This window comes from Sminthopsis crassicaudata, chromosome 3, assembly GCF_048593235.1.
Source record: "Sminthopsis crassicaudata isolate SCR6 chromosome 3, ASM4859323v1, whole genome shotgun sequence".
Classification (NCBI taxonomy): Eukaryota; Metazoa; Chordata; class Mammalia; order Dasyuromorphia; family Dasyuridae; genus Sminthopsis; species Sminthopsis crassicaudata.
This window is the reverse complement of record NC_133619.1, coordinates 638,762,457-638,773,926: the sequence shown is the minus strand read 5'-3', so window position 1 is coordinate 638,773,926 and position 11,470 is coordinate 638,762,457. Positions and strand designations below refer to the sequence as shown.

At 51.5% G+C, this 11,470-nt stretch overlaps 1 protein-coding gene and 1 non-coding gene across 3 annotated transcripts; both read left to right on the top strand.

Annotated features, from left to right (window-relative positions):
- The first annotated feature begins 1,122 nt into the window (after positions 1-1,122).
- NOP53 (NOP53 ribosome biogenesis factor) lies at positions 1,123-6,715 on the top strand. 2 transcript variants are annotated; one of them, XM_074306887.1, is made up of 13 exons: positions 1,123-1,387; positions 1,759-1,823; positions 2,923-3,004; positions 3,539-3,741; positions 3,869-3,939; positions 4,325-4,420; positions 4,527-4,631; positions 5,184-5,351; positions 5,499-5,674; positions 6,031-6,097; positions 6,336-6,412; positions 6,500-6,556; positions 6,644-6,715. In XM_074306887.1, the coding sequence occupies exons 1-13, from the start codon at positions 1,179-1,181 to the stop codon at positions 6,648-6,650; spliced, it is 1,383 nt and encodes a 460-aa protein (XP_074162988.1). In that variant the 5' UTR covers positions 1,123-1,178; the 3' UTR covers positions 6,651-6,715. The 2 variants fall into 2 exon arrangements, with proteins under 2 accessions (XP_074162988.1, XP_074162989.1); XM_074306888.1 differs by having other exon boundaries at positions 1,161-1,387; positions 1,759-1,853; positions 2,889-3,004.
- LOC141565274 (small nucleolar RNA SNORD23) lies at positions 6,153-6,275 on the top strand. The gene has a single exon (XR_012488950.1). It is a non-coding gene; the product is annotated as a small nucleolar RNA SNORD23 (small nucleolar RNA).
- Positions 6,716-11,470: the final 4,755 nt, after the last annotated feature.

The window sequence follows — 11,470 nt, the reverse complement described above, 5'->3', positions numbered from 1 at the left end:
GTCCACCTCCAGCTTCCTACTAGACACCTGCCTGACATCCCAGGGAAGTGTCAAAAACAGCCCCTTCTCTTTCCCAACAAACGCTCCCCTTTCTGTAGAGGACACCATAGTCCTCCTCATCGCTGCCCCGCCCCCCACGCTGTGGCCACAACCCCTCCCCTCTGACACCTGCTACCTCCGGCCTGGACCGCAGCAGCTGCTGGAGGGGGGAGGGGTCTCCCACTGCAACAGCAGTACAAATCTGGCCTCCAAACAATTGTCATGTCCCTGGGCAAGTCACTTGACTTGTTTGCCTCAGTTTCCTCATCTGTAACATGGGGGAAAGAGTAGAATCTACCTCCTGGGGCTGTTGTGAAGATCAGATGAGATCACAACTCTAAAAAACAAAGCGTCTGGCACACAGTCTAACCACATAAATGTTTATTCCTTTGAAAAATTCATGTTCCCAAACTTGTTTGTCTAATAGAGCATCATATAACATTCTGCACCAATATATTTTGCATAGCACACGTTACATGTTGTTACATTGTGTCAGATCTACCTGTAATACACAACAATTTGTATAAAATGTACGTTATTTGCTGCTACTTCACGTTACTATGTAACAAACATAACTTGTTATCAACACACAACAAACACAAATACGAATAACGTAAATGCAAATTTGTACTTATACAGCGTAGCACGTCACATAAATAGATTACGACAAACATATAAACGGGGATACGAATTTCCATTTCTGCAGTTCCTCTTCCCGCCCCACGGGGGGTTTTCTGGGCAGACTCGGAGCCGTTTCCTTCCTCATTGGAGGCAAACAGGGGGACGTGATTCGTCCAGGAACCCCCCCACCCCACCCCACCCCGGCCAGGAAGCGGCGGGATTCGAACTCAGTTTTCCGATCCCAAAGTATAACACGCACGTAGAGTAAATACGGACCCACGCTAGTAGGCGTACAGCGCAGGGCAGGCGGGGATCCACAATGTAAAATTTAAGTTACGAAGCGATAGTTTACGTCAGTAAGGGGACGTACTCCAGAAACCGAACGAGCGCCGGTTCAGGACACAAGGAGCAGGGAGCTCCTTTACCAACATGGCGGCGGCAGCCGGAAGCGCAGGGAGCGGAAGAGGCGCCTGCCGGATATCCGGAATCGCCAGCACGCAGCTCTTTCCTTTTCCAAAATGGCTGGCGGGGCCGCCGCGAAGCGCGATGGGGGCGATTCGGGGTTCCTGGGGTTCCGGTCCGTTTCCGTGGACCCCGGGGCCGTGAGGCGGCGCAGACGCGGCCCGCGGAACAAGAAGCGGGGCTGGCGGCGTCTGGCCGAGGAGCCGCTGGGGAAGGAGGTGGACACGTTCCTGGAGGACGTGCGGCTGCAAGAGCGGACGATCGGGTAAGCCCTCGGAGGGGGCGGGGTGCGAGGCCTGAGGGCATTCCTGGATCGGAGACGCTCTGCGGCTGCGGTGTGGGGGGTGGGCGTCTGGCGGTTACTTCCGGTGGTCGTGGGCACCGGAAGTGCGGGCTCGGGAGGGAAGGAGCGATTCCTGTGCCCCGGGGAGGAAGGTCCCTGAAGGGTTATGGGGGCGCCGGCTGTGGAGAGCCGGTCACTGTGCCAACGCTTGGGCCCCGGGGCGACTGACCGACCGTCCGCGGTCCGAGGGAATGGCGGGCCGGGCTGGGACGGCCGAGATGAGCGAGGTGAAGTCGGCCTCTTCCGGCCCCCCTCCAGCAGCCTGTATTCACTTACGCTCTCTTCGCCCCCAGGGGCCTAATCGCTGAGACCTCCGATGAAAGCCTCTTTTTTGTGGACACGGGGCACAAGGAGAAAGGTGAGAATGGGGCGGAGAGGGGAATGTGGGGTGGGAGAGACTTCCGGGGACAGCAGGAGAGTTCCTGCTCTGCCCAGCCCCGGGTGTCTTAAGTAAATAGTAAGTAAACATTGATTAAGCGCTTACTGTGTGCCTGGGACCGAGCTAAGCCTGCTGGGGATGCAAAAAGAGACAAAACCCCAGAACTGATCTGTGAAAGGATAAGTACCAAATAAAACTCCCCCAGGGAGGCGTCGTCCTTCCCTGAGAGCCAGGAGCTACTGTTCACCTAGAATGGGTCATTCCGCAAGCGCAGCGCACTGCTTTTGCCAGAAGCTTGCATCTAGGCGCGCCTGCCCACTGGAAGCTTACAGGGGCAAGAGAGGAATATAAAGGAGGAGGGAGTTGTGGGATGGGATTGGATGATTTCTTGAGGCCCTTTTAGGTCTGTTTTGTGGACCTTGGAGAAGCCTGAAATAGACTTAAAGGAAGAAATTGAAAGTCTGACAGAGTATCCATGGAGATCTGGAAGAGACGTTTGGAGGGAAACATTTTATCAATACTTGATACAATGTTGAAACTAGTTTACTTCACTGTCGGTGGGGGTTAAACAGGTGTTTTTGTTGGGTTTTTTACGTTAAGTTTCTAGTAAAATGTTTTACACTGGAGTAAAATAAGAAAACTGAGGAGTATTGAATTTAATGTCTGACATTGTTTTGATAGATTTGTTGAACAAGTTTGTCATAAAAAATGGCACGGGAGGAGCATGATAGGAAATAAGGTATAAAAGTAAGGTGGTTATAAATATAGTTAAAGGAAGAAGGCAAGTCCTGGGCCTTTGTATGGTCAAACTTCTCTGTGTTGGAAGATGAAGGGATCTTCTCCTTCCCTACCAAGAACTCCCACATAGGGAAAGTGGAAGCTCATGCTCAGATCCTGAGGTAGGGAAGTCCAATGAGTTGGGGCAGGAGGGAGAGATCGAGCCCCACTTCCCTGTTGTAGCTCCTTGGGTAAAGGGAGGCAGAATTGTGATGTAGAAGTCCAGGGTGCAAAGCTCTCTCGGGGGCCATCTGCTTCCAATCCCAGCTCTTACTCTGTTTGATGACTTCCTTTCCTCCAGACCAGAAGATAAATCGGCACCTGAAGACATCTTGGACGGACTGGATTTTAGAGTCACAGTCCAAAGTACCTTCTCCGAAGAAGTGAGTGAAGGCCCTTTTCTGCCCTCTCCTGACTCCATCTTCCCTGGGGTTTCCTTTCTAACGACTCCGAGAAGGGGAAGCCCCCTGATAATAGGGAAGGTTTCCCCTCCACTGCAGCACAGGAGCACGGGGCCGCCTGTCTCTTTTTCTCTGCCTTTTATTCACACACCTTCATTTCCCACCACGAATGGCTTCCTGGCTAAGGGGGCAGAGGCTGCAGCAGCCCCCACGGAGTGGGAGGATCCCAGACAGGGCAAGGGTGGGTGTTCACTATAGGAAGGGGAAAGAAGGCCTCACTGGCCTGGGGGAGCCACGAGGGTCAAGCTGAAAAGTGTGGATGAGATCTGGGGGCCCTGGAGAGTCATGGCAGTTCCTGAGCAGGAAGTGGGACGAGTGGTGGCTCAGAGAAGGCAGACGGTGCTAGACGGGCAGCAGAGAACCTGCTGGAGGGGAGGAGCCAGGAAACTGAGGTGCCAGACAGAGGGGACCCTAAGTCCCCTTTCCTCATCTCTCCTCATTGCCGCTTCCTGGCAGCATCCTTGCCCACCAGATCCCCAATGGGAAGAAGCTGAAACGCAAACAGCGCTTGTGGGAGCACTTGGCTCAGCAGGGAAAGCTGCCCCGGGAGGTGCGGAAGGCCCAGGCCCGGCTGCAGCAGCCCCCAAAGCCGAAGACCAAGCCCTCTGACCCGGTGGAAACGTCGGGCCGGCCCTTCTACGACCTCTGGGCCGAGGACAGTAAGTGGGAGAGAGGAGGGGGCTGGCCCTGGCTGCTCTCACTCGGGGGTTCCCCCAGGGCCCTTGTAGCTGAGGTGGAGTTGTTTGGGGAGAGGCTCCTCTTAATCCTCCACCTTGTCCTTTCTAGATCCTCTGGACCGCCCTCTGGTTGGACAGGACACTTTCTTCTTGGAACAGACGAAGAAGAAGGCAGTGAAGGTGGGGGGGGTCATTGACCAGAGAGTATGTGTGGAGGGGAAGACTTGGGTGTTCTGGGGACCAAGATGCCTCAAGGCTATCTTACTGAAAATGCCTTTGATTGCTGCAAAGAGCCTGGGATCGGCACCCGCACCTTAGGGCAGCTCCTCTTCCCTCTGAGCCTTGACTTTCCCATCTATAAGATGGAGGCTTCGGACAAGGACAATTTCTGCCATCCCACTTCCAAAGATCTCACTGCAGCTTAGGGAAGGGGGAAGTCTTTGGCAGGGCCCCCCAGGAGGTCAGTGGGGTTCAACTCCAGCCCACGGTGGTTCCCTGCACGCCTGCTGGTGATTGAGGGCATCCCGTCTGCATACTCATCCCTTTCTTCTTCCCCTTTTTGCAGCGACCTCAGCGTCTCCAGACCAAGCCCTCGCAGGCCCCGGCTGTGGAAGTGATCCCTTCCGGAGGCTCTTACAATCCTTCCTTCCAGGACCACCAGGTACCATCTCCCTTCCTTCTTGCCCTGGACCCCTCGGCTGAACCCAAGGCATGCTGGGGGCCACCCCCCTTCCTGCTCGTCAGGCTTGTCTGTTTGTCCCTGCCAGGCCCTGCTCCGAGAGGCCCATGAGGTGGAACTGCAGAGGCAGAAGGTGGAAGAGAAGCTCAGCCGTCAACTCGCCTTCCCCACTGAGGACAAGGCCCCCACTGAGGTGATTACTGGGGACCCACCCTGAGGGACCCTCAGGCCCCAGCCGCCCTTTCTACTCACCTCCACCTGGAAACACAGAAGGGGAGGGGAGGAGAACTCTGTCGTGGAGTAGCCACATCACAAACCTCCCTGGGCTTCTTGGATCCCGGTCTGGGGGCTATTCTCTGGGTTTTCCCCGTCCCACAGAAACCTCGAATCCAGAACCCCTGATGATAATGGAACCAAAAGCAAAACTCAGGGGATCAGGAACACCCTCCTGCGGGAGCTGGAGTGGGAATTGAGAGGGGGACAGGAGGTCCTGAGAGACTGGGGGGCTTCTGCAGAACTCCCAGACAATTGGAACGGAGTGTGATCTTGTAGCTCTGGATGTGGGGGCTGGGCTGGGGTGCCTTTAGATGTGAATTAGGGAGCAGGTGAATGGGCACGAGACTCAGGAGCTGAGGAGGCCCAGAAAGGAAAGAACCTGCGGTGGTCCAGGCCAGCAGCGATGGGCGCCTGACCTGGGGGGGGGGGGGTCTGCATGCACTCCAGCAACCCCTGTACCTCCTCCCAGGAATCAGAGTTCAAGGAGCTGTGTGAGGGGCTCCTGGAGGAGTCGGATGAGGAGACCCCTGCAGAGCCCGAAGGAGAGGGGGAGGCAGATTCCCAGACGCAGAGACCCCCAGGCCCTGAGAAGAAGACAGAGCAGCAGAGGAGGCGGGAGAAGGAGGCCCGCAAGCTGGTAAGGCTGGCACATCTCACTCTTCTCCGCACCTCCTCCCCCGCTCTCCCCTCCAGCCTTCGGGCGGCTTTTGAGTTTCCTGTGCTCATGCAGATGGCCCAGAGCTTCTACTCTCTGACCCTAGGGGTGGGGGGGTGTTTCTCATAGAAAGTCCAGCAGGCGGCCGAGCGGGCAGCCAAGAAGCGGCGCCAGGAGGTGTTCCAGCTCCGGGGCATCAGGCTGCAGGTGGCGCGGCGGCTGGCAGAACTGGCACGGCGGCGAGAGATGCGGAAACTGAAGCGGCTGGCGGAAGACCAGAAACCTCGACGCCTGGGGCGGCTAAAGTGAGGAGCCAGGGGTCTTGGGAGTGTCTGCTCTCTTTGGGGATCTCTCCTGACATTCAGGCCCCCCCTCAGTGTAGCCCTACCTGGTGGGTGTTACTCCTTCCACTGGTGGGGTGGGAGAGGAGTGTCTTTGCCAGGTCTGCCTGCTCCTGGTGCCCCCTCTCTCCCATGAGGAATCCTGCCCTCTGGAACCTGGCAAAGAAGGCAGTGGGTCTTGCCGCCTCAGGGAGGTGAAGGCTTCCCTGCTCCTCTGGGCCCCCTCAGGCAGTTGTGGGCCATGGAGGACCTGCAGGGTGCAGGGCTGGGGCAGCCCCCCCAGTAGCCGGGCACTCATATCCCCCCTTTCTCCCTGCCAGGTACCAGGCTCCAGATATCGACGTGCAGCTCAGCACCGAGCTGGCAGATTCCTTGAGGAAGCTGAAGGTTAGGCTGGGGGGGAAGGGGACACAAAGGGGCTGATGGGGGTGAGGGGGTTTTGTGCCCGGTGATGAGACACATCCTTGCACGCCTGAGGCCCTGCCCGGAGTGGTCTGGGACAGTGGGCGACACCATGGGTCCCCTAGGAAGGCCGGGTTTGGCCTGGGCCTGGGGGCTGAGGGCACAAGGAGGTGGGGTGGGGAGCCATAGGGCTTTGGCCACCTGACACCTCTCTCCTTCCTAGCCTGAGGGGAGCATTCTGCGGGACCGATTTAAGAGCTTCCAGCGCAGGAACATGATCGAGCCCAGGGAGAGAGCCAGGTGAGGGGTCCAGATGGCCGGGCCACCCGGGGGAGGGTCTCGGGAAGGGGGCCTGCTCTCTGACCTTCCTTCTGTCTCTGTGCCCAGGTTCAAGCGAAAATACAAGGTCAAGCTCGTGGAGAAGCGGTCCTTCCGGGAGTTCCCGTGAGTATCCTCGAGCCCCTTTGCCCCCGCACAGCTGGCATCCCTGTGCTTGCTTTTGAATCATTCCCGGCTCTCTTGTGCCCACAGGTTGTAGCTGCAGCTCCTGGGATGCCTGCTCTGCCTGTTCTCTCAAGTGCCATTAAAGTTCTTTGGTCTGTCTCTGGGTGCTCCAAGTCTCAGTGCAAATTGTTCTAAGCTCTGGTTCTGGAGAGGGGTTGTGTCCTGGGGAGCTGCCTGGACTCTGTCTCTGCCAGAGTCTAAAAAAATAAAATCCCACTGACCGTAGAGCAAAGGAAGCCATGGCCAGGTCCCATCCCACAGCAGATGTGCGGAAGACTGTGGGTCTCTTGGGGTGCTGGATGAGAGATGTCCAGGAGACACAGCGTCCCAGCTGTCAGGTAAACCCGGAGAGCTGCTAACCCCCCTGCACCCTGGGCACCTCCTCGCTGCCTTGGCTGCCCTCCAAGACCACCTTGCGTGAGCTCTGCATGGGTGTGTTCCCCCAGAGAATGTATGGCCCATGAGGGAAGGGACCCCTTTTCTTCCTGGGAGCTCCAGAGTTCATATGGCACCTGCTCGATGAATATTTCTTAGGTGTTAGTCATGGTTCAGCACATGGGGAAATGTCAGGGTAACAGGCCAGCAAATGAGTCCCGCCAGGGGCCACTGTGGGGTACGGGGCTCTGCGTCCCCGTACTCGTCCCCCCACTCTCTGTTTTGTTAAGTGGAGTCTCTAGCAGTATTTTGAAGGTATAGGTGGGGTTGGTATCTAGCAGGAGCCTAGGTGCTTTTTGCGAATCCCGGACCAGGGTCCCCAGGCAGGGCCTAGAGCCCAGGCATCCATGTTGATCTGGGCAGCTAGCTCATTGAGCCCTACTGGGCACTCCTGTTCCCCGGGGGAGGGAGGGAGGAGGCATTTCAGTCACTGCACCCCAAGCGTCCCCCAGGGGCTCTGTGCCTGGCAGACCCGGTGCTCGGGGAGGGCACTAAGGTGCCTCCAGGTGAGAGTTCATCTGGCCAGACGTGCCTGGTATGCTTCAGGGGGCCCTTCCTGTCAGTGTTGGGATAACCTGGGGTGCCGTACCCCACTGAGTGAAGGAATGTTCTTTACCTCAGTGTTGTTTCATTGGGAGGGAAATGTGGGTGTGTGGCAGTGCTGGGCGTCTGAGCTCTGCTCCGGAACGCTTGGTGCTGGTCAGGGAGAAACAGTGGTAAAGAAACCCCTGGAGGCCACGGATGAGTGGGAATGTGCAAGGCCCAAAGGAAGAACCAACCCAGGGTCAGGTGTGAGTTAGGGGTGGAGCCAGAGCCTGGGTTCAGGGAACAGAAGAATCAGTATTTCCATCACTTCCTTCAGCATCAGCAGCAACTTTTAGGGTTTTTTTACTTGCAAAAATCACTTTTCTTTAAGGACTATTTGCATTTTCTTACCTTTTAAAATAAATTTGCTTTTGAAAGTCATTAAAACTTTCTAGTTTTGAATTCTCCCCATTATGGAGAAGGTAAACATGATAGAATTACAGATGTGACATCATGCCTGCTGTTCCATATTAGCCACGTGCAGAAATTTTAAAACTGAAAAATCCTTGCAGTCTGCCTTGTCAGGTCACCAGTTCCCTGGCTGTGGAGCTAGCATTTTGGGAACTATCAGATCTTGTGTTGCCGAGGAGAGCTAAGCCATTTATAGTTGATCATCACACATAGTTATGTTCCTGATTGATTAGATGTTAGTCATGGTTCAGCACATGGGGAGATGGCCGGGTAACAGGCCGGCCAGTGAGCCCTACCGGGCCCAGGGGCCACTGTGGGGTGCGGGGCTCTGCGTCGCCCTACCTTCTTGGTACTGTTTTGTTAAGTACGGTCTAGTAGTATTTTGAAGGTGCAGGTGGTGTTGGTATTTAGCGGGAGTTAGTTACTGGTTCTGTTAGATCTTTCCCCATTTTTCAGAAACCATTCTGCCCCTCGGTGTGCATAGCGATATACGCAGTAGTATCTATCCGTGACGTTCCTGTACCACAGCTTGGTCAGCCATTTCCCAACTGATGGGCATCCTCTCAATTTCCTTTTACCTTTTTACCTTTTACCTTTACCTTTTTAGAAATCTCTTGAGCTCTGTATTTGAAGATCAAACCTTTTATGTAGGTCTGGTTTTTTCATCAAAAATAGATGGAATTCATTTATTTCGTTAAATGTCCATCTTTTTCCCTGGAAAACGATGCTCATTCTTGCTGGGTAAGTTATTCTTGGCTGCATGCCAAGTTCCTTAGCCTTTCGGAATATCATGTTCCAGGCCCTGCGTTCTTTTAATGTGGACGCTGCTAGATCCTGTGTTATCCTTATTGTGGATCCTCCATATCTGAATTGTTTTTTTCTAGCAGCTTCCAATATCTTTTCCTTTGTCTGATGGTTCTTGAACTTGGCCACTATATTTCTTGGCGTTTTGATTTTAGGGTCCCTTTCAGTAGGTGATCGATGAATTTTTTCAATGTCTATTTTACCCTCTGTTTCCAAAACGTCTGGGCAGTTCTCTTTGATAATTTCCTCAAAAATGGTGTCCAAGCTCTTTTTTTCCTCCCATTTTTCAGGGAGTCCGATTATTCTCAAATTGTCTCTCCTGGATCTGTTTTCCAGGTCTGTTGTCTTTCTGGTAAGGTACTTGACAGTCTTTTCAATTGTTTCATTTCTCTGGTTTTGCTTGACTCCCTCTTGGTTTCTCCTTGAGTCATTCATTTCCACTTGTTATCTCTTTGTAATTGTCCAATTGAGTTTTTATCTTCTATGGAATTTTTTTCCATTTTATCCATTTTATTTTTTAGAGAGCTGATTTCTTTTTCCAGCTCACTAATCCTGCTCAATTTCTAATTCTTGGCCATCACAAAAAGAGCTGCAATAGATGCCTTTGTACATACAGAAAACCCTTTTCCTTTTTGTGTCTGTTTTTTTTTTTTTTTTTTTTTTTTTGGCCGAGGCAACTAACTGGGGTTAAGTGACTTGCCTAGGGTCATGTAGCCAGGAAGCATTAAATATTTGAGAGAGATTTGAACTCAGGTCCTCCCAACTTCAGGGCTGGGGCTCTATCCACTGCACCACTTAGCTGCCCCTCTTCAATTTCTTCCGGATACAGACCAATACCACTTGATAACTTTAATCCATCCGTTGATCATTTACCAATTGGGAAATAGTTTTCGTTCTTTATAAATTTGACTCTTCTCTGTATTTGAGAAATAAGACCTTTATCAGAGAAACTTTGAAAAAAATTTTTTCCCTGGTTTTCTGTTTCCTTTGAAATAAACAGTTTATACTTTCTATGCTCTTTGGTCACTCAACATTTATTAAGCACCTACTACTGTTGGGTGTAACATTAGGAAAACCTGGGTTCAGGTGCTGCCATGGACACAATGTCTTCTGGTACGTCACTGACACAATCTTCATTTCCTCATCTTTAAAATGGGGCTGCTGTTACCTTCACAGGGTGGCTGTGAGAGCCACATGTAATTTGCTTTACAAACTTCACATGCATATGAGCTATTTTCTGTTCCGAGTTACATCCCAGCATCCATGAAGGCAATGTTTCTCAAGCCTTTTGCTCTCAGGACTCCTTTTCCCACACATGTCACTGAGAACATGCCCTCAGAAGTTTTTATTTCTGCAGGTTATGAGTGCCATATTAGAAATTATAATGGAGGATTTTGAAAATTGTTTTTGATTTTTTGCAATGATTTCCTGACTACTTTAAGAGCTGCTGATCTGAGATCTCTCAGTTATTTCCTGCTCTTTTAAAAATCCATTAGGAAAAAATACCCAAAAAATGAGAAAATAACAAGGGGGTAGTCTGTGTTACGGCAGCAAGTTCAGTATGCTTCTAGTCTCCCCTTTAATTTTCAAAATATATGCAAGGATTTTTTTTTCCCCCCTGAGGCTGGGGCTAAGTGACTTGCCCAGGGTCACACAGCTAGGAAGTGTTAAGTATCTGAGACCACATTTGAACTGAGGGTCCTCCTGAATTCAGGGCTGGTGCTCTATACACTGCGCCACATTTATTCTTGCAAAACCTTTGTGTTCCAAATTTTTCTCCTTCCACTATTCAGCAAGTGATCCAACAGGTTATACATATTTACACATTCATCATGCTGCACAATAAAAAGCAAAAAGGGGGGAAAATAAGAGAACAGAAAAGGTGAAGATGTGCTGGGATCCACACTCCTCATACTCTTCTCTGGATGCAGATGGCTTTCTCATCAAAAGTCTGGGAATTGGCCTGAATCACCTCATTGTTAATAAAAGGCTATGTCTGTCAGAACTGATCATCACATAATCTTGTTGCTGTATACAATGTTCTCTTGGTTCTACTCAGTTTCTCCAGATCTTTCTGAAATCCTCTGATCATTTCTTACAGAACAACATTCCATATTATTCATATATCATGACTTATTCTGCCATTCTCTGATGGCATTCCCTCAGTTTCTTACTGCTACAAAGACGGCTGCCACAAACATTATAAATTCTCTTAGAGATACAAGCCCACACTTTATAGCCCTTTGGAAGTAGTTCCAAATTGCTCTCCAGAATGGTGGGATCGGTTCACAACTCCACCAGCAAAGTGTTCCAATTTTCCTATGTCACTCCCAACATTTATCTTTTCCAGCTATCTTAGCCAATCGGAGAGTCTCCTTGCTGAGTTATGTCAGAAAAGTCCCTTCTCAGCCATATATTTTTTTAAAATTTTTTTTTTATCTGTTCTGTTTTATTTATTTGATATATAGTTTTTTTTTTATTCATTTTTCCAAATTATCCCCTCCCTCCACTCCCTCCCCCCATGACAGGTAATCCCATACATTTTACATGTGTTACAATATAACCTAGATACAATATATGTGTGTAAATACCATTTTCTTGTTGCACATTAATTATTAG

Excerpts from the sequence above, each read along its gene's own strand:
- NOP53 (XM_074306887.1), top strand. The coding sequence starts at position 1,179 with ATGGCTGGCGGGGCCGCCGCGAAGCGCGATGGGGGCGATTCGGGGTTC. Across the intron at positions 4,632-5,183 it reads AGGACAAGGCCCCCACTGAG|GAATCAGAGTTCAAGGAGCT; the intron begins GTGATTACTGGG and ends ACCTCCTCCCAG. Across the intron at positions 5,352-5,498 it reads AGAAGGAGGCCCGCAAGCTG|AAAGTCCAGCAGGCGGCCGA; the intron begins GTAAGGCTGGCA and ends TGTTTCTCATAG.